At 38.3% G+C, this 22,359-nt stretch overlaps 2 protein-coding genes and 2 pseudogenes across 6 annotated transcripts; 2 read left to right on the forward strand and 2 right to left on the reverse strand.

Moving 5' to 3' along the window:
* Positions 1-218: 218 nt before the first annotated feature.
* LOC131788643 (zinc finger protein 184-like) lies at positions 219-2,404 on the reverse strand (annotated as a pseudogene).
* A 3,218-nt stretch (positions 2,405-5,622) lies between these two features.
* Positions 5,623-14,248, forward strand: LOC131788644 (divergent protein kinase domain 1A). 5 transcript variants are annotated; one of them, XM_059105720.2, is made up of 4 exons: positions 5,641-5,688; positions 11,168-11,215; positions 11,361-11,492; positions 11,676-14,247. In XM_059105720.2, exons 3-4 carry the CDS (start codon positions 11,382-11,384, stop codon positions 12,888-12,890), a joined length of 1,326 nt encoding a protein of 441 aa, XP_058961703.2. In that variant the 5' UTR covers positions 5,641-5,688; positions 11,168-11,215; positions 11,361-11,381; the 3' UTR covers positions 12,891-14,247. The 5 variants fall into 5 exon arrangements, with proteins under 5 accessions (XP_058961700.2, XP_058961703.2, XP_058961701.2 ...); XM_059105717.2 differs by lacking the exon at positions 11,168-11,215 and having other exon boundaries at positions 5,623-5,688; positions 11,676-14,246; XM_059105718.2 differs by lacking the exon at positions 11,168-11,215 and having other exon boundaries at positions 5,659-5,688; positions 11,325-11,492.
* Positions 14,249-14,560: 312 nt separating this feature from the next.
* LOC131788691 (interferon-inducible double-stranded RNA-dependent protein kinase activator A homolog A-like) lies at positions 14,561-17,238 on the forward strand (annotated as a pseudogene).
* Positions 17,239-17,246: 8 nt separating this feature from the next.
* Positions 17,247-21,895, reverse strand: LOC131788646 (zinc finger protein 813-like). The gene is made up of 3 exons (XM_059105721.2): positions 21,783-21,895; positions 20,327-20,501; positions 17,247-20,050 (listed from the first exon to the last, which is right to left on the reverse strand). Exons 2-3 carry the CDS (start codon positions 20,394-20,396, stop codon positions 19,044-19,046), a joined length of 1,077 nt encoding a protein of 358 aa, XP_058961704.1. The 5' UTR covers positions 20,397-20,501; positions 21,783-21,895; the 3' UTR covers positions 17,247-19,043.
* Positions 21,896-22,359: the final 464 nt, after the last annotated feature.

The raw sequence follows: 22,359 nt of genomic DNA on the forward strand, positions 1-22,359 counted from the left end.
AGGGGACTCTAGCGCTGTTCATATGAGAAATTTATGTCGTAACAAGATATGAGTACAGGATATTCTCCTGCCAAAATGCTATGAGGCTCAAGAAAGAAATCCAGAATGTGTGATATAAACCTCGTCGACTTTCTCTACGCCGTTTCGTCTTCCATGATCGAAACCTGCTCTGTTGTTTCTACGGTGAAATTGCTCAACAGTTCGCGGAGGCTAAAACGAACCGTTTTCTGTTCATCAGTCTCAGACGGTGCTTTTGCTGTATGTGTTTCCTTATGTTCAGTTAACGATATCTTACAAGAAAATCCTTCGCCACAAAGATCACATTCAAATGGTATTTTCTCGGTGTGCCTTGCTAAATGCTCGTTTAAATGACCTTTCTGATTAAAGCGCTTGCCACAGTGGGTGCATTTAAAGGGCCTCTCCCCGGTGTGTGTTCTTCTGTGTTGTTCCAGACCTCCGGCCTGTGTATACACCTTCCCACAAAGTTGCACTGATGTAGGTTTTCTCTTGTATGCATGCGTTTATGTACTCTTAAAGTTGCGGCGTTTTTGTAACTCTTGCCACAGTAGTCACAAGCGATAGGCTTATCGACAGTATGTCCTCTTTCATGTTCTTTCAAATTCCCTTTCCACCTAAAACACTTGCCACAGTGCGAGCACTTAAACGGCCTATCATTGGAGTGTGTTCTTTCATGTTTCTTTGCGCGACTTTCTTGAAGAAACGTCTTTGGGCAAAAGCTGCACTGATATTGAACCTTTGGTGCATGGTCTATATTTGACTCTTCAGCTGGAGAAATCTTGCCCTGACTGCTTTGCGAATGTGTTGTTTCTTTATGTATTCTTTCATGTAGACTTAAAGCTTTCTTCCGTACAAAGCAAAGGCTACACTGGGAACATTGAAAACGTCTCTCTTCTGAATGTGTCTTCTTATGGAGCTTCAGAATGCTTTTTAATCGAAAACATTGTCCGCACTGGTCACACGCGTATGGATTTTTTTCCCACTGTGTATACTTTTATGTTCCTTGAGATGTCCTCCCTGCATAAAAGACTTGTCACACTGGTCACACTTAAAAGGCCTTTCACCAGAGTGCATTCGCTTATGCTGCTCCAGACCTCCTGCTTGAGTGAACGACTTATTGCAAAGATTGCATTGAAATAACTTCCCTTCCGCATGAACCCGCTTGTGTACTTTGAGAGTTACCGCGTGTTTAAAACTCTTATCACATTGATCACATTCCATGCGTTTTTCATTGGTATGCACCCTCTTGTGTTCCCTCAAGTTACTTGCTCGCCTAAAACTCTTGTCACACTGGCTGCATTTGAAAAGCTTTTCCTGGATATGTGACCACTGGTGTTCTTTTAGATATTCAACTTTCTTGAACGTCTTTCCGCACTGTTTACTTTCAAACTTTTTTCTAAGGTATGTCTCTCTGTTTGTGTCTTTTAGATGGCCTTTCTGCGAAAACTTTTTTCCACAATGCTCACAACTAAAGGCTTCTCACCTGTGTGTGTTCGTTTATGTTGCTCCAGACCCCCTGATCGAGTAAACACCTTCTCACAGAGGCTACATTGAAAAAGCTTCCCTTCCGAGAGCAGTCTTAGATGTACCTTAAAGTAGCGTTATTCTTAAATCTCTTCCCACAATGACTGCATTCACATGCATTTCCACAGGATTGCAATCTTTTGTGTTCGTTCAGGTCTTCTGCCCGTAAAAAAACGCTTTCCACACTGTGGCACTCAGGAAACTTTACTCTCGCATGTCTCCGTTGGTGGTCTTTCAAATGGCCTTTCTGGGTAAACGTCTTCTCACACTGGTCACATTTAAACGGCCTCTCTCCTGTATGTGTTCGAGTATGTTGTTGTAGACCTCCTGATTGAGTGAACGATTTGTCACAAAGGTTGCACTTGAAAAGTCTCTCTCCAGTGTGCATTCTTTGATGTACCTTTAAAGAGGCGTTATTTTTAAACCACTTCCCACAATAACTACATTCACATGCATTTCCACAGGATTGCAATCTTTTGTGCTCGTCCAGGTCTTCTGCCCGTACAAAATACTTTCTACATCCTTGACACTATAAAGCTTTTCGCTCGAGTGTTTCTGTTTGTGGTCCTTCAAATGGCCTTTCTGGGTGAAAGTCTTCTCACACTGATCACATTTAAACGGCCTCTCTCCCGTATGTGTTGTTCGCTTGTGTTGTTCAAGGCCTCCTGATTGAGTGAACGCCTTGTCACAAAGGTCGCATTGATACAGCTTTTCCCCACTGTGTAGTCTTGATGTAATCGTAAAGATGAAGCGTGTTTAAACCACTTACCACACTGGGTACATTCAAAAGTCTTCTCAGAAGTGTGCACTTTTCTATGTCCGTTCACTCCTTGTAGTACAAAACTCTTCGAACAACCGCCATCCTCAAAATTTCTCCCGCCTTCATGAGTTCGGTTATGTTCTGCTAAGAGAGCTTCCTCACGAAATGACTCACTGCACTGGTCACATTGATAAGTTCTTTTTCTTGGTGTAGCATATTATACTTCTCTCAATCTTGAGCCTGACCGACCCACTTCCTACAAAGTTTTAATGCACGTGTACATGTAATCGAATTAACTTCTCTTTGTGCCAATAAATGTTGACAGAATGTTGATTCACTTTTCAAGCTTCTCCCCTATAAGTAAAAGCAGTATGGCAATAAGGTCAATCAAAAGTTGAAGTACTCAGATAGACCCATCAATAAATAGTCACCATCAAATAAAATATAACATTAACTTGATATTTCAGCACCCTATAAGGCTCAGTGACAGTCAGGCTTGTTAGCCCAAACTTTTGTTGCTTCACAGTGACAAGAATCTTTGGTTCAATGACAATCAAATGGAGCTTTCATTGTCTGAGCAATAAAATCAGAAGAGAAACAGGCCACTAGCATGTGTTTCTCCAAAATCATGTGAAAACCATTAAAGAAATACCATAGCAATGTTTACCAATTCACATGTTGGCTGATGCAACACTCAAGGGAACCCCAAAAAATAAGAACCCTTAAATTATTATAACGACCCTACAATGTAACTATGACTACACCAGCACAGCTTTACAGCTAAAAAAAATAAAGCATAGTTTGAAAGAATAAAGAATAATAACTCCCAAGATCTCATTAGTAATTCTCCTTACTGTCTGCCATACAATTCTTATGTGAACTTTGGAGAATTTAGTATTGGATCATGAACAACCAATCCCCTAATTGATATTTTTCTTTGTTCTTTTCAGTTGTGTGCTTGTTATTGCATTAATATTGCAAGGAGAAATTCCATTTTAGGCACTTGTGGGAGTTAAAGGGTTAATAAAGAGTCTGGAAAGTAAAATACAGCAAACCTGAATTAAGAGGTCACCCACAGGGAATGGAAAAATTACCACTTAATGCAGGTTCCACAGAAGAGGGATAATATAAAAAATAAATAACACTTACAAAAAACACAATTTTTATGCCATGATTGACCACTTAATGTACAAACACCCACTCAAAAATACTAGTAGAGTAACATTGATTTCAGGAGAGAAACATGAATTAAAATTTACTAGAGGGATTATTTTCAATTTTTTTTTTCGAGTGGTTCTGCTTTAAATGAATGTTTAATACCAGTGGAAGACAATACAAAGAGGCCATTGGGACTTAGGAGTGATCACGACAACTTAGTAGAGATGACCACATAATAGAGGTGAAAATTACAGTAAGTAAGGTTAAACAAGTTTGAGACTTAAATAACCACCTCTTAATATGGGTGACTGCTTAACACAGTGGAACTTAATATGGGTTCAACTGTACCAAGTATAATACAATTCAGTAATCTACACAGCACTAGAACTCTAAAAAAAAAAGAGACATTGATTTCAACTCTTAGCAAGTTTCTTCTCAATATTTTCAACTAATCTCCTATAACCGTTGTAAGTGATTTAAGTAATATGACTTAAAAAAATAAATTTGCCCTCAAATTAACATTTCTCCTGTTTTGATTCCCCACAAGAAACACTAAAGTTTTTTTATACCTGCACATGTATAACATAATGTTTTGAAAAGGAAATATGCTTGGACTTCAGTAATGCTTCTAATTGTTTTCTAGCACTAAAAAGTTAGACACCTGGTATATTAGAATACACTTAAATGAAAATACTTAAATCCACAATAACTAATTTAAGGGGTTTTGATGATCTGATCAGTAAAGTGTTTGAATGTGCTGAGGCAAACCAAAAACAGGTAAGGCCTACAGCATCAGAACTTCCATATTTCACTTCCCATCAGCGACAATGCACATAAAAGTAATGACCCCTTTGTAATCCTTCAGCAAGTGAGGAGATAAGTGTAACAACTTACTGTGGGCTAGCCCCATGTACATGCACACATACTTTTGTGGTTTAAGGTCCTCCTATAAACAAAGTTTTGCCCTCACGAGGAAGTGTAACTAAGCAATCCAGTAGTACACCGTCAGCACAAAAAAATACAGGCGAAAACAACGTTTACATAAGAGGAGAATAAAACCACAAAAGCTTCTACCAAATGATTTATATGAAACAGAACTATGTGGAAATTGTTCGTGAAGTGAACTTTAAGACAAATTATTTTCGCAACCAGGCTAGTTTACACCAAGAATCGAAATATTTGGAGCTCAGAAATATACCTTTAAGCTATCATTCTGAAGTTAGGAGTGAAAATAGATGACATCACGCAGTAAACAAAAGATCAAATTTGAATGTACTCTCGCATTCGATCGCCAGCGTGCAACGTCTGTCATTTTACATTTTCTTATTGTACCCAGGCTGTGTTCCAATATACATAAAAAAAAAAATTGGTTGGTAGGTGGGATACATTTCCTCACAGATTTTCTTATCTTTACCTCGAATCCAACCATCATGACAGAGTTGATGACACTTTACGATCTAGGGCTGCATGTGTTTGCTCGCTGGGTTGACAAGCTACCGGCTACATGTTGAAAGTATTGACTTTTTGAGCAAAGCGAGCAGTCGTTTACATATTTCATGTGTTTGTAAATATGTTAGATATCACAAAGACTGGCTTACCAAGCTTGGTGATTTGTCGGTGAAAGGTAATAGATCTTGGCCACCTGAACGAAGTCTCGATGATAATAGCATATTTGACGTACTAGTATCTCAGTATGACATTCCGCTATCCAGTTTAGCCTGCTGCTTCAATCTTGTCCCCAGCGGTTTGTCGGCCACTTTTCATAGATAAAGGCCTGTAAAAGGAAACTGAACGCTGCTATCCGGGGCACAAAAGATTCCTCTCCTATCATAACATTAGAAATGTTCCTTTTATTTGAATGAGTATCTCCAAGTCTTGAATCGAGTGACATATCACGCTTGCATTACTTCTTTAGAAGTTTCAGGGAATTTTATTTTTTCAAAGTGACTGCGAACATTCGATGCGGTAAAGGAATGAAAAAAGGAGAAATATTGAAAAAGACCTCAATTTTTCAATATCCTGTCTCATCTTTCTTTCTACCTTTATGCTAATGTTGTTTGCGGTGTAACTTATGTCCCGTCTCCCCTTCGTCCGTTGTTCCCATTATATAGTCCAGTCCACACTAAACCTTTCAATGCATACGAAGATTGGGCACTAGGTTACCAAAAGGCTGCTCCTCGAAAACAATACTTGATCAAGACTGATATTGGTTCATCAGTTTAGGAAAGGTAAGGGGAACTTAAGAGGGAATTTTTTCAAAGGAAACATAGAAATTATCGCTTTCCTCAACGATTTCAAGCGAAATCACCGAGACCTCCTCATTTATACGAATTAGCCGGGTGCAATTTTCCTTTTTATCACTGCCATGGTGGTCGTTAGATAGCGGCGTAATATGTGACTAACAAAGTCTATAGACTGTAAGATTTTACGCCACTATCTGCGTCGGTGCACATACTGTAAGATTTTAAGCCGTTAACTAATGTTGTAACTACACCAGTAACTTACGGCGTAATTTCTTCCAGTCGGTGATACATATACGCCAATAACTAACGGCTTAATTTCTTCCAGTCAGTATTGTAAATACCCTTTACGGTGGCTAATTTACGTTTTCAACTCAGTCGTTAACACTAAATTACCTAGTATTGTATATACTGTAAGATTTTACGCCAGTAACTAGCGGCCTAATTTCTTCTATTTGGTGATACATATATTGTAAGATTTTACGCTGGTAACTAGCGGCCTAATTTCTTCCTGTCGGTAATGTATTTATGTTAGGGTGCGTTCCTTTGGGAGTATTCGGATTAGGATTTGTGATCCAAGATCACACAGATCACGATGCATGAAAGGAACGGAGTTTTAGGGTGCGTTCCTTTGGGAGTATGCACGTAGGTTATTGAGCTCTTCTCTGAATGGCTCGTCTAACTGCACGGGCTTTTAGCGCCCACAATTTGTCTAATTAGCACTATTCATTAGAAGCACATTTTTTTCATGATAAACTCAAACGATAGAGTCATCCTGGACATATAGTCAACTGTTTTACGGTAAATACATTCGCCGTTCGTCATTTTACAGTCTACTTACAGTATTTTGAATTTTGTCCGGTAGAATCCGAAGAAATCTTTTTTAGTGTCACGCTTGGATCTCTACATACACTGTGTACAGCGGGGTCGGCGAAAAGGACAACGTTCGAATTTTTTCACTTTCGAGAAGCACTTGTGGATTCTAAATAAGAACAAAATATTTTCCAATAGAAATTGGTATTTGTCAAGGAGAAATATGAAAAAATATCAGACTGTCGGACGTTTAGTTATTCGAAGACCGAGTCGGTAGTGTCCGAAGAAAATTTTCTTAGTGTCACGCTTGGGTCTCTTCGCACTCTGTGTTCAGGGTCGGCGAAACGGACAATGTTCGAATTTTTTCACTTTCTAGAAGCGCTTGAGGATTGTAAATGAAGTTAGAATATTTTCGAAGGAAAATTGGTATATTTCAAAGAGAAATATGAAGTTATTGGAGGACCGTGTCCGCTCGTGTCATTGAAAAGTTTTTAAGTGTCAGGCGCTTGGATGGCTTTGTACTCTGTATACAGGGTTGGCGAAAAACATTAAGTTCGAAATATTTGGCTGCCTGTAAGCGCTAGAGGATTGTAAATAAAGGAAGAATATTTTCGTATAAACATATTGGATTTCGAAGAGAAATATGGAAAAATATCGGACTGCCGGACGTTTAATTATTTTAAGACCGTGTCCAGCCGCCGGACATTTAGTCACTTCATTGCAGGAACGTCAGCGACACTGACAGTTTATGTTACAATTCTTATTTGCTGCTTTGCATGGACAACAACCTCGACCACTCTTTTGAGCGCAAGCTCCTCTCCACGGGTAGGAAACTTCAACTGACCCTTGGTCCTATTTAACAAGGATGGCAATCTTCAATGAAAAAAAATGGAAGTATGAATTTAAACGTGGTGGATCAACATTTTCACCTTCCTCGGAATACTCGCAAGGATTTTCGTGTTCCTCTCTAGCAACAACTGATCCATAAGCACTTGCTGCCTCGGAATCTACTAAATCAGTGTATTCATCTGATTCCAAACTGGATTGAAACGTATAGTACTGTTTTAAACAGAATTATTTTGACAAGTTCACCGAACTCATCGGGAAAAAACGCAGAAGATATTTTGAGACAACGTGACAAGGTAAAAATAACTGACCAATCAGAGGCGCTATTTAAACAAAAGTGGTGGTTCAAAACAAAAACAAACGACCGCGTTGCATCAAGGTTGGAAATGGGCCTTTAAGTACGAATTATGTACACCACACCAGAAAAATTCGTTAAAAATGGTTAATAATGAAAAAGTCTTCGGTGCGCCTCGTACTACAGGAAGTAACGTTTTTGTAAAAGTACAGCTGGTCTGAGTCGTGCCTTAGACACAAATATACTGTAAGATTTAACGTCAGTAACTAACGGCGTAATTTCTTCCAGTCATAAATATATACACAGTAAGATTTTACGCCCGTAACTAACGGCGTAATTTCTTCCAGTCGTTAATGTTTTATGTAAGATTTTACGCCAGTAACTAGCGGTGTAATTTCTTCCAGTTTGTAATGTATATAGTGTAAGATTTTAAGCCAGTAACCAACGGCGTAATTTCTTCCAGTCAGCAACGCATATACTGTAAGATTGTACGCCAGTGACTAACGGCGTAATTTCGTCCAGTCGATAATGTCTATACGTAAGATTTTACGCCAGTAACTAACGGCGTAATTTCCTCTAGTCGGTAATGTATATATGTAAGCCAATAGGGATAGCGGAATCGATATTCCTGATGCATAGATACCCACAACAGCCGATTTATGAGGACCTAAGAGGGACCGGAATAATAACGAGGATCGAAATGCACCAATAACAGCGTACCAACGTGCAACAAATAGCGACACGTAAACAATCGACCTCATTGCCCGATGAAGACTAGCAGTATTGCAGTCCGAACGTCGCGATCAACATCAAAAGTGACTCTATGGTGAGAGAAACGAACAAAGTTCATCTCCTATATAAACTGTGTTAGTCACATATTACGCAGTTACGTTTATTCCCATCACGTATCAGACGGAAAAACATTATAAATTCTCAGTCTGCATTTTGTACCCGGTCTGCATTCTGAATTTTGTACCTAGTCTGCATTTCGTACCCGGTCTGCAGTCTGCATTTTGTATTGACCAGATTGGTATTGCTGTTTTTCCTCGAGCGAGTCTCAAGTCCGAACCGAAATATTAGGGCTCGAAAAAAATTTTTGGTAAGACTATCTTGTGAATGAAAGTGATCCTCACAGTGATGTGCACTACTTAGGCATTCACGTCTTTATCCGCAGTTCAAATATATGACTTTCATATTTTTTACCGTCTATTCATCACTTCACGGGTTTATTTAGAACCACCATCATGCTCCCAGTTGGCTTGTTAGCTCAGTTGGTAGAGCGCTGCACCGGTATCGCAGAGGTCATGGGTTCAAATCCTGTACAGGCCTGAATTTTTTTCAGGCCTTATTTTCACTACTGCCTAAGTAGTGCACATCACTGCGAGGATCACTTTCATTCACGTCTTTATCCGCAGTTCAAAAATATGACTTTCATATATTCTTAACCGTCTAAGACTATCTTGGCCGCTATGATTGATGTGTGGACTATATGTTGAAGAGCTCCCGAGGAAAGGCACAATGATAGAGCTATGATTACTATATACCAACTGGAGACGAACGCAAATGCTTGGCTTAACAATGTGGCTGCCTCTGATACCCTTCCACGTGGTCACAGCGAGTGTTGAAATGAACCCGCTACGGGTCCCCTAGGTGTGAACATTTCGGCTTCTCGATTCAAGTTGCAATTTTTAGAAGTTCGGAAATGTGATTTGAGTTTATCATTTGTATTAAACCATACAAACATTTTATTTCTTTCCACGTGACTTTCTGAGCTTCATCGGGATTAATTTTGACCTTTACTAAGTCGGTAGGGGTATGGTGCAAGACTACTTCCGTTCACGGTCCACAATGCAACTTCCGTGAACATCTGCTTTACCACAATACCTCATGTATTGCTTTCAGCGTGAATGAGCGAGGAAATTGGCTCTCTTGAAATTTTCATATTAATGAAGCAGCATAGGATATCTATGTTTGGACTCATGTTAACCCAAAAGGTTGGCGGTAAATAGGTTTGCAATTATGTTTTATAACTTTGAAATGTGTTTAACTGAGTGGAAATCATGCGTGGATGTAACATATAATGAGGTGTCTCAGCTTATCACTTTTTGAGCAGTGATATCTTGTTTTGGATATATTTTGGTGGTGTTGAGGTACCGGTATCTAGAGCTCTGCCATGCCTCCTCATTCACTGCACTGTTATGAGTGTATTTGGAGGGGTGCCTTCATCTACCATATTTCCACAACAGTCCCTTCCTTTTTCGCAAAGGAGGTCTTCCTTGGGAAGATACTATTGTCAATTTTCCCTTTTGGAAAGTGTCAACATATATATGGGCTATTTTTTGTGGAACTTAAAGCCATAGGGGCTTAAAAGTGGTATGAAATTTTCCTTTATGAATAGGGGACCAAATTTAATTTATTACCTTGGGGAGGAGGGAAGGGGGGTTAGAAGATTTTGGCTTTTGTTGTTATAAAATTTAGCTGATTGCCCCATAAAGTAATAGTCCCCCACCCTTCAATGGTAAGTTTATAGCCGTCAATTTTCCTTTATACCCTACTAGGGATGCCTGATCACTGCACCTTTCCTCCTGAAAATCCTCCACCCCTCCCCAGGAAATAAACAATGTTTGACAGTTTAGTTTATCTTTGGGGAAGAGGGCTAAGAACTTGGAGTTAAGGGTAGTTTGGTATTCCTATGCAATGTTTATGGTAACAAGAATAAATGATAACTCGTAGGAGATTAACCCTTTAACCCAGGAGTGACCAGCATCTATTTTCTCCTTACAAATATCACCCATTAAGGTCATGAGAGCAAAGAAAATGATCAACAAATTAACAAGCTCTTTATTATTAAACAAATTCTCTTTGTCAGCATCTTAAGAAATGTATGAATAACAGTATGGAAAATATGCACACTGATGTTAGGGTGTAAAGGGCTAAATCAGAAATTCGAGAAATTCAAGAATATCCCTGCATAGGTCAGGTCCACTGCTAACTCCGTGCTTCTATTGATTAAGGATTTGGGTTGGGGCTGAAGAGGAGATAAAAGACTGACTTAGGCCTTGCTGCGCAAGCGAAAAAGTTGTTAATTTAGACAAATTCCTGTCATCACCAACATGTTACATGTGCGACTTGACCAATTTTGGAAAAAAATTTTTGAAAAAGTTTTGAAAAATTTTGTCTTAGATAAAAACTGGACGAAAGCAATAAATAAACAAGACCGTGAAAAACTTTTGTAAACTTGCCCTGCTTCTCTTTACTACTTCAGAACCTCAGAAACACGTCATTTTATGTCAGTACCAAATGTTTGGAAAACATGGAACATGAGATCAAAAATGGTGTTCCTTAACCCTTTTGCTCTCAAGATCTTATGAGTAATCTCTCTTACTGTCTACCATACTATTTTTATGATGTTCAGAGAACTTGGTGTTGGATCAATTAATAATCCTCTTATGGTAATGATAATATTATTTTTCTACATTCTCATCCCTTGACAATGTCTGCTTGCTTTTGTAGTGATATTGTAAGGATAAATTCTGTCTTGGTCACTCACGGGAGCTAAAGGTAAAATAACCTGTTGGGGGGTTTACCCCGAGTTTTCCAGCCAGGGTTGTAATACCAAGAAGCTCCTAGTCTCATTTGGATTACATAATATTTGAACTATTTATTATAGAAAGTGAGCAGCATGATTTCTCTCTCCACTTGACAGTCACTATATGGTCAGTCGATCATGGCGAGATGGAAGCTGATGCTGCTGCCTTTGGTTGTTTCCCTGTATGCTCTACTGACGACAGTTGAAAGACATTTAAAATGCAATTTGCCTTCAATTGCTAATTTGCTGGTTAGTTAAAGTTTCCAATTCTGACTTTACAACAGTATTCTTTTGTTTTATGTTCTCTTTTATAACCCGACATCATTTCCTCTCTCCTTCTTTTTACTTTCGCTTTTTCATCCCATCGTTCTCTTCCAAATGCTTTCTTTTCTCTTTAAAGACCTTATTCCACCCATTTTTCCACTTTTTCAGTGTCAAGCTTATGAAGCAGGGGAAATCTCTGGACCTTTATGCCCCGATCTTTGTGAACAGAAAAATATCCAATTTGGAAATTGCCTTACAGAGGCGATGGAAGATAAAGTTTATGAAGGCCAATGGCATGGAAGAGACGTCATTTTTAAGGCAAATCTTCGATGGTATACGGACTTCAATACATTTCAGAAACAAACAGACGAAGATGTTGTTCTAAGTTTTCAAGATAATGTTTCTTTCTTAGTGGAAACCTTGTTTGGTGATTGTCCTCAATGCAACAGGCTTGTGTCGCTGTTTCTATCCCTTGGTGATAGCGACAATGATGGTATTGTGACAGCCCCCGAAGTACGGTCGTTGGTGCCATTATTGCGCCAGCAAGAACCATTTATGTTGATTGCATTAAATAACAGCAAACAGACTGCTGATTTTCATGGATATTGTGGTGGTCTGTATGCGACTGAAAAGCTGCCTCTCATTGTCTCAGATGTTTTAGGTACAGAGTGGAATTTCGATGATTTGAACATTGTGCCCGATACATTTGAACCCTTTCAAGAAATGGTGAAAAAACTTATTGCAAAGATTTTCGACGCAGCCAGTTCTATCCCGTATTTTTCTAAAATTGTTGTGAATATACCAACTATTACATTGAATGGTATTTTAGATGCCTTTTTCGACTTACGGATGCCCAATCGAAAAAAACAGTTCGAGTATTTCCACTCACTGCTAGACTCTGTAATGGATCTGTCCAGTAACCCTTATGGCATGTTACAGTCTTGTGACATGCACCTCGGGAATTTTGGAATCGCCAATAATTCAGTGGTAAAAGTGATTGATTTTGACGCGGTCTTTCCTGTTCATTATCTTAGACATGTCTTGGAGCAAAAGGAATGTGTTTCTGATGCTGATTGCTGGTTTGGCACCAAAGATGATTGCCAGTCGTCGTGTGACACTGCTACCAAGAAATGTACGTCGAGAATGCAGAAACAAGATTTGATCCATATCTGTGAGACTCACATTCCCTTTGTTCTTAAAAGGCCCTGTAACCAGGAGTTTTCGAAAAACAACTCCACATGCTCTAAGAAAGTTATAAGAAAATTCGAGTTGTTTTGCAAAAGGTTGAGAGTGGTTGACTCACTTGATCAGCTAAGAAACGATGTTCTAGCGGTGAAAAAGGAACTCACCCATTTGGAGAAGGATTTATCCAATATGTGCTGAAGCAAAGGACCCTTCAGTAACACTAAAACTGTTTAGCACTCATCTGCACCAGCAGTACGTCTTTTTATACTGTTTCGCCAGAGGACAACTCTGATATCTCGAACAGTGAAAAAAAAACCACGGTTTGATACCGTGATAAATCAGATAAATCCAATCTGTTTAACCTGTTTCAGGTTTTTTTTACGACAATTAACGATAGCATCAATCGCGAAATATTCCTTTTGCAGTGATCTCTTGTTTCGACTCTATGCATAAGTATTTTCCATTTTGCTTTGTCTCTCTCTGATTTTTGCATTGTCTCTCTCTTATACTCTTTTATATCTGAAAACGCATCTCTTTTAGTGCGTTTTGTCTATCGTCCACGATTCAGGCTAGAAAACGCTGACTCGCGCGACGGAATTCCCAGAAAAGGGAGGGACTTCTTGTAGCCTAGTTTCGAAACGAGAAGGCAGTCGAGTTTCTCTGTGAACATGACAGTTCGCGTGTTACCGTGATGGAAACGCGTTATTTGCCTACGATGCATCTATTATGTTAAGTTTACTCTTATACCAAAAAGATCATATCATCATCAACTGATTTTAATAACGTGATGATCCTAAAATTATTAATAAATGATGTAAGCAGTTTTAAAAGGATATTTATAGAAGGACATCGATATGTAAATATTTTAATTTTATTTTATTTTTTGAATCGAGATCTATAACACTTTATCCAATCAATTATGGTGTTACAGTTGTAATTAAGACTGGAGCTGGCCAATTTATGAGCAGAGGAAATTGTCTGTCCGTATTTGGCTCTTGTCCATCTTACGGGATGCGACTTTACCTAATGTTACCAATTTTCATGGTCACATACTCGTACGTCCATTTTAATCTTCCATCGCCAAAAGCAACATCGTCATGAATATGTGACGAAAAAAAAAATAAAGACGAAATGTTCGCTTTTGACCTCAAAAATGTCCGTGCTGCATGTCGCATATGGTCCAAAATTCATGATATGTGGAAGCCTAAAAATCATTCAGCGCTGGTGTGCTATCTGAAGAGCACTTTCGATTTCTTAATCGGATCTACAAGGCATGATTTGGCACTCTGGCTTTTAAATTGTCAACTGAGTTTATAATGTAAATTGGCCACCTTTAAGAGTTTGTAAGTTGAGTTCGAGGGCTGGCCCTTCGTCGTTATGAATGGAGGAATTATGGGTTGCGTGTGTGTGTTTACGTGCTTTCTTTGATAACTATACTGAGGATGCTTCAGGGGAAATTCGGCAAGAAGAGGAATGTAAATGAACCCTCAGTTACAACTTAACTGCGACAACTTTGAAACTATACAAACGCATTTTAATTAACAGGATTTCCCACTTAGGATTGAATTTTGTGTCACTAAATTTCACGTCGACCATCCTTTTCGAAGGGTACTTGAATTTTACGCTTCGATTAAATTTCGAAAACTGCGGAAATTAGCATCAATTAAGTGCGTGGTAGAGCATTTTAACAACATACCATCAGCGAACGCCGCTCCCCGCGCGCTGCCTGGGACAAGTAATGTCCAGTCCCTCGCTGCCATTTTGATTACATTGTAACTGTACCAGGGGCCAAGTAGATGAAAGACCTTTAGGCATTTAAAACAGACTCGTGGGCAAAGTGAGTGACTTCAGTACAATTACATCTCAAGATGAAACTTGTCATGGTATGCTTTTTCCTTTTTTTAATATGATCTGAAGGTTAATTTGATAATTAATGTCATCGACTCGCCTGGTGCAGGAAACACATTGTTTACATTTCGTAGCGTGTACTATTTCTGGTAGTTGACAAGATGGAAAATTTCACGGGCACAGGACTTTAAAAATTGGGGATAACACTTAGGTGATGTATTGCAAGATTATAAGCTGCTGTTCTTCATCATATGTAGAATCCTCTGTAAATTTGATACAGTTGAACTATCAATTTTTGTTGCCATATTTCCTAGGCAGTTTGCCCATCAAACCAAAGATTCTAGTGCTGAAAGATACTTTTTGCTTTTACTTTGTTTGCATTGGTATTCAGCCTCAAGTCCACTTGTAAGAAAGCTTCTTTCATTGTAAACGTAAATATAATGTAACATAACTTAACATACATGTAACAATCTTGTTTATTGCTTATTTAGCTTCAGTTCTCTTGTTGGTTTTGCAATGCAGGCATGAAAACAGTTCCAGTTGATAGTGCGGAATCTTACTTTGAAAGTTCTATACTTGACATTTCTGCTTTATAGAAGATGCCACAAATAAACATAGACCCCAAGGTCCATTTTTTTAAAAATTAAAATTCAATATGAAGCAGTCAAACTGTCATCTCTTTTAGTTCAATTTTGTTTGCTCAACACTTACAAGCCAAAGTTTGTCTTCATGTTTTTGTTCTTGTTTTTGTGTGTTTTCTTTTTTCGTGGTTTAGTTTGGAAGTGGAAGTAGCTATGGGCATTTTACAAATTAAAATTATAAAAATTGAATGAGAAGGGCTGTCTGAGGCATTTTGTGGAGGAGTGCTTTTCTTAATCAATGGAATATATTGTGTTACAGTATAATCTAACCAACAGGAAAACAGTACAATCCTACAAACTCAACTACTTTATTAAACAACAAGTGATAATTATTCTTAATAAGGAGCAACTCTTAGAGGCAGTTCAGTACTTATGCTCAATGAACTCTGAATCCCTAAGTCTGCTACAGTCTATATCTTAGCTCACCACTGAGCCAAATTCACAGTTTCCCCCATCGTTTCTTGAAATTAGTAATCATCCACTGAAGCTCTGATGAAATGTTCAGGAAAGTTCTATGGTAAGCATGTTAGCACGACTAAGCAGTCTGGAGTTTTCTAGAAGCTTGTATTTACAACAGCAGTTACTCATAACAACAGTCATATTTTGTTAAAACATACTTCTCTGTCCTCAGGTCCAGCTATGTCAGGGACAGAACCCTTTAATTTTTTTCCCTGGTCCTTCATTTGATCCACAAGGATCCTGATCTACTGAGGTATATGGGCCCAGCTTCCTCCTGTCACATTGAGTGTGGTGCAGCCGGTGGCTAAGATGTCAATCACTGAGCTGATGAAGCTCACCTTGAAAATGGGGTTGGAGTGTAATTTTGAGACTGTTGCGAATATGGGACCAAGCCATAGGAGAATGTTCGTAATGTGTTGTATTGTGGGAGATATCATAGCTCAGGGATCAGGGTGTGGAAAAAACAAGGCCAAGCACGAGGCAGCCAGGATGGCATTGAATAAGCTCAAAGAATCTCAACTTTATGTTGACTTTGTTAAATGTAAGTTTTTGGACCTGACTTTTCAATTTAAGTTTCTAGATTTGTTGCGCTGCCCTGTAAAACCCTTTTCAGTGTAACATCAGTATGCATATTCTTCATGCCATTCTCTACATATTTCCTAATGTACTAATTAGGAAATTTTGTTTGACAAATAATTAAGAGCTTCTTGATTCAGGAGTGATATTGTAAGGAGAAATTAGATATTAGGCACTCGTAGGGGTCAATGGTTGACCACATGCCTCTTTTCAATCATTCAAGCCTCTTTTATATAATTGCTCAAGTTGTTGGCAATATTGCTATGGATGTTTCTCTTCTTGGTTTGGGATTACTGGAGGAGCATTCTGTTATCTGGGTCTTCCACTAACACTTAAAGCTCCAAGCCAAGACAAGTATTTTTTGTAGTTGCTGTTTCTTTCGGTCTTCAGACACATAGTTCCTGAGAGGAAATACTTTCATACTATGTAAGTTTAGATAATGATCTTTATATCTATTCTTCTAAAGCAAGATAACACCTACCCAATAAGTTTGAGTATTCTGATTAACTGTTTGCTGGATGATGTATTTATATTGTAGGGATAAGGTGGATGTTAATCACTTCTGGGAGTTAAAGGATTAAAGGAAAATTCAGTGTTCTCTATAATTCTGTCATAATTATAATTTTTCCACAACAGCAATGGACAACATCTGGTCTTGTGCCACATAATAACCCCATAAGTCATCTGCAAGAGCTAGTTGTTAAAAATGGAATGCGAAGACCAGAATTCGAGTGATCTAATGGAGACGGCCCCCCACATCAAAGGACTTTTGAGACAACAGTAACAGTGGGAAACTTACTATGTACAGGTAAAGGCAGATCTAAAAAGGAATCCAGGCGTAAAGCTACAGAAGCCATGCTCAACTTCTTTAATAAAACCTTGATCTATCATTGGAGCCACCACAAAAGAGGATGGTTTTCATTCCTGCTGGAGTCCCTATTTCGTTTTTACCTGCGGGCACCTTATAGGGAAGATGGCTTGTCATATTTCCATGAAGGGCAGCGAAATCAGGAGCCTGTTATAACAGCTTTATCTTCCCATAACAGTAACAGGAAAAGCATATTTTGTTGGAAGTATTCCTGCAGTTTCAATCTGGGAAGCCATAGGCATAAGCTACAATACAAAAGCAATGCTAAGAAAAAAATGAGAAGTCACTTGTTGGAAGAATGTATTTTTAGTATCGTCTACACACAACAAAGAGCAGAAAATCTGCACAGGGTGAAGAATAACACTCATCAGTCATTTTTGTTATCTTAAAAAAGGGATGTGATTATTTGTTACAATGAACTTTAACAATAACTCTCATTTATCTCATAATTTAGTCACAACTGATATGGATTGCATTGTGATTAATGCTTTTATGTAAGTGTACTTCTAGTCTTTTGTAAATAGTGATTCATTCAGGAAGTGACTGCATTATTAGACAAAAGATAACACTAACTTTTACATCACATCTTCCTTGTTAACCTTCTTAGGCAATGTGAACCATTTGATGAATTTCCATCTATTTAATCATAGGAAAAAGTTTCATCATGTTTGATAGATTTATTGAAAGCAAAGTAAAGAGAACTAAAATACTCCGTGCTTCATTATGTTTTAAAATATGTTTATTTCAATAGGGAGCCAAACAACAACCAGTTTTACAATAAAAAGAGTCTCTGTTCCTTTATATTTGAAACTATCCCTGTCTGATGAGATGACTGATTTTCATGCACCTGACAGAAATTTAATTTACTGTATGTTATCGTTCACTATAACAGTGATGAAATAATATGTAATTTTTCTCTCTAGCTTTTTCCAGTAACAAATGTCCATAACTGAAGTGAAAGTAAAGTAGAGTCCATGGTCTCGATCCTTCATGTTACAGGAAGTATCAAGAAAGATGCCAATTGAGTTTTAAATTCCCTTGAAAGAAGAAAAGAGTACAGTCCTACAGCTCTCTTCTCTCAAGTGTAAAGCCAACCAGAACTTCAGGAGCAAGAGATAATGGCATGAATCAATATTTTAAGCAACCATTCAAGATACTTGTGAACCTTTCTGTTTGAAAGCATACAGTAACTGTGAAAAAAATTTGGTTTCTCTTGGGATAGAGACGGATCAAATATTTTCACGGACGTCATTAAGTAAAGGAACGAATTTTCACATATAAATAAAATTTCATGAAATATCTCATTTGCTCAGTAGTAGACAAATGTTCTTTGGCCAATTAAATTTTCAAAGAATTTGCCAGGCTCTCATCAATGCCAGCTTTACATGCGCAATGTAAAAAGCACTAAGCTGCTGAACCATAGAAGTAAGCTAAACAGCCCTAAACTAGCCGAAGAAAGTCACATGATGGAAGACAACAACCACTCAAGTGGGGTAAGTTTGTTTTCATTTAAAACTAATTCAGATTTTTTCAGGTGGAGAGGTTCAGTGTGTATTCCCATACAAATCCTTACATTTCACCCATTGTGCAACATAACCATATTGCAGAATAATGATCATAACTTATTTTGTAACCTAGGGTAATCAGACATGTAAGGTCATATTTTACTTGTCTAAGTGGAAAATTTACGGCCATCCCAGACATTCCAATGGCTCAAGTGTCCTTCCCTCTTTTAGGCCGAAGTTTCTCACAATACACCTACATGCATCTAAATTATTTATAAAATCCATAGTCAAGGCAAAATTTCATGCTCCAGTGTCTTGAGAGCTATGCTTATGCTGTCATTTGATGTCATAAAGGGTGACAGTTTAGTGTGCCTAGCATGATAGAATTTCTCCCTTGTGTATACCTTGAGGACTTTGGAGATCCTGCTCCTGAGAGGAACTTTTATTATGCTGTTCAGGTGATAGGTTTCTGTGAAAAGTGAAGAGCACTGTGTAAATAGAGATGACATTTAAAGTGAAAACACTCTCCACATTGATAGCAGCTAAAACTAGTATTTGTGTCAACATGTTTGCCTTCATGAACTTGGAGATGGCCTTTCTGTTTAAAATTCTTGCCACACTGAATGCATGTGAAAGGTTTCTCCACTGAGTGAGTTGTAAAATGCTGCTGGAGGTGACTTTTCAAACGGAACTTCATTCCACATTGATCACATGCAAATGGTCTCTCTCCTGTATGTATGCTTTGATGTGCCTGAAGATGTACCTTCTGCTTAAAACTTTTTCCACATTGTTCACATTTAAATGGCCTTTCCCCTCCATGTACTACCCTGAGATGAATCTGCAGTGTGTCTGGATGGTGAAAATTCTTATAACACCTGACACATGCTGTACTCTTGTCTGATAAATGTGTTATTTCATGTCTAAGGAGACCTCCTTTTTGTGTGAACTGCTTGTCACAATGCTTACACTTGTAAGGTCTCTCTCCTGTATGTATTCTATAGTGTCTGTGAAGATTTCTGGAGTAACTGAAGCATTTTCCACAATAGCTGCATGCAAAAGGCTTCACTCCTGTATGTGTCCTTTTGTGGTTTTGAAGGTCCCACTTGAGACTAAAGGTGCGGTCACACTGGTTACATGCATAAGGTCTCTCTCCTAAATGAACCATCGTGGTGTGTCTTCTCAGAGTTCCTGCTTCACTAAAGGTCTTTCCACATTCTTTACACAAATGAGCCTTTTTACTTGTATGTCTTCTTCTGTGCTTGTAAAGACTACTGTTACTGCTAAAGTTCTTTGGGCACTGATCGCATTTAAAGGGCTTCTCCCCAATTGGAGTACTCTGTTCCTCCTGTTTATTGTTCTTTTCATCTTGATGTGTGTGTAAATCCTTTTCTCCTTCTTCAGCACTATCCATAGTTGATGCATCTAAAAGTTTTGAAGGGATCTCTCTTCGATAGAAAGACACTTTAAAGTAAAGAATGATTGATTGAGAGACTGATCGTGTTCGATCAATTGAAAAATTATTCTTATAAACATTTGTTTTCATAAAGAAATTAACCGAATGAGTAGGGATCGGGGCGTTCAACTACCACACGTTCAGTTAAAATCGTGAGGACGTCTTCCGCCATAGAAGCCGCATATTCAATGGAAGAAAATAATGCTTCCTTTCAATCAGATCGTGCGACTGATCAAAAGTAAGTCTACCTGAGTCTCTTCTAGATAAGTTCTTTGGCACCTTACCTGAAGCAAAAGCAGACCAACAACTGTCTTTCTGGAGGTGCGTATGTTTAACTTGGAACAGCGACACCATTACGGAGTACTAGCATCCAGACTACGCTCCTCCTCGGCTAATATTAGAATGGCCTGGACTTTTTTCCTGTCAGGACTTGGATTCCGGACTTGAGTTTAAGATTACCTATGTTATGCGAAAAAAAGTAATTCCGTTTTTTCATCAGCGTAATACGAACAAAAAAAAAAGCTATTATGATAAAAGTTATTTTGGATCAAGAGAACATCGCATGTCAGTCTTGGGTGGAGCCACTCTGAGGCTAATACGTTTCATCCACGGGTATTAAACTTTGTTGCCGTCACGTTTGTGGCTAAATAGAGATCCTATTCCGCGAGGTTTAATAATGAAAGGTAAATTAGAATTCCTCATCCTTTTATACTCAATTTGAAAACGTTTGATTAAGTTTCTCAACTGTTTATTAATTACCTCGACCACACTATCGCCGTCGAAGACAACGCACAATTACATCTTTGTACTTCTTAAAAGATTGCAGCGAACAAGGCCCAAGCAATCAATAATTAGTCATAAGTCTCATTTTTTTTTACAGATGCAGTCTCGTGACCCTGAGATTAAACCAGAAATGAAAGACGAGTACGAGAAAAAAGTGGAGAGCAAATGATGATTATATAAACGATTGCTCTCGGGAACTACTCGAGCAAGATAGTCGGATAACGATGAATTTTTCAACAATAGCTCTGGCATTTATGACTACATTCTAAATACTCTTGTCACCTTCGCTTTATCATTAATAAACTTGATTAACATTGATTGAAGTTCGTTCCTGAAGAAATATCAATGAAACTTCAAACTTCTTGTTTCTGTGGGGCCCTTCATTTGCAATTTTAACTTCTTGACACAAGTGAAAAATGATTGCTAATTGAGAGCTCAGAAAGAAAAAAAATCTGAAATCTTTCATGTAACTGATTTACTTTCCTTACATCTATCCCTATTTGGTTCACATAAGAAAGCTTATTGAGTGAAAGAGAACGAATTTTCCCTGGGTAGTTTAGCGAAGATTAAGCGGAACGTGAAGGTTCATTAAACGTGACGAGCGTGACAAGACCTGAATGAGATGAGCAAAAATTGACCTTAAAAACCCTTAACTTTAACGGCGGGATATGCATTAAATTTCCGGTAAATTACATTCTTTCTTGTTATTGTATATATGTATCTATTTTTTTTAAGGTTTTATTTAACCCGAAATGGGTCTCTTCCGTCACCATCAAGATCAAAGAGACGTCAGACAGTTTTAAGGGGAAAAATAAAGCAAATTCAATTACATTGAAAATTCCAAATACTTGAGTACTCTTGAAATTCAATTTCAGGACTTTCTTTTGTGAGGCGATAGCATATACGTTTTCCGATTAAAGGAAAACGTGTCACTCGCCATGGGTAAAAACTCTCTACCTGCCAAGGGAAATAATAACTTGAACTTTCGTCTCACATGTGATTAGGTCGTGCTCTTTGAAACCGCGGCAAATTTGTGTGCCAGCTCCATAGAGAAAATCACTTTTTGCAAACTGTTCTATTTTTGGGGTGAGATGTAGAAGTAAACGCTTTTCGAATAGCTTCGCCTCGGGAAGCAAAAATCACTCTTTCTCTTAGGGCCAGTCACCAAGTGCCTAGTAAGTAAGCTTTCTTCCAATGGACCGTACTAAACGACAGGCTTGAAACCTTTCTTTACGCTTCAGTTCACTACTGCATAGGCCTTTGTTCATTTTCTTTCGGGCGCAGTGATTGGTTTCTCAGGCTTTATGTCGGGTTTCACTGAGAATCAAGAACTTGATCACAAAATTTCTGATAACTAATTTTTCTCTTCGCTAATAAACACCAAAAACAGCTATGTCATGAAAGACCTATAACACTTTCCCCTGTTTTATATGGTAATAAAGCCACGAAGGATGGTGAAAGAATTCTCGAAAAGCTTGTAAAAAAAACTCGCCTCACGGCTTGTGACCTTCAAATTGTACGCGTGTTCTCCCAA

Source organism: Pocillopora verrucosa, chromosome 9, assembly GCF_036669915.1.
Source record: "Pocillopora verrucosa isolate sample1 chromosome 9, ASM3666991v2, whole genome shotgun sequence".
Classification (NCBI taxonomy): Eukaryota; Metazoa; Cnidaria; class Anthozoa; order Scleractinia; family Pocilloporidae; genus Pocillopora; species Pocillopora verrucosa.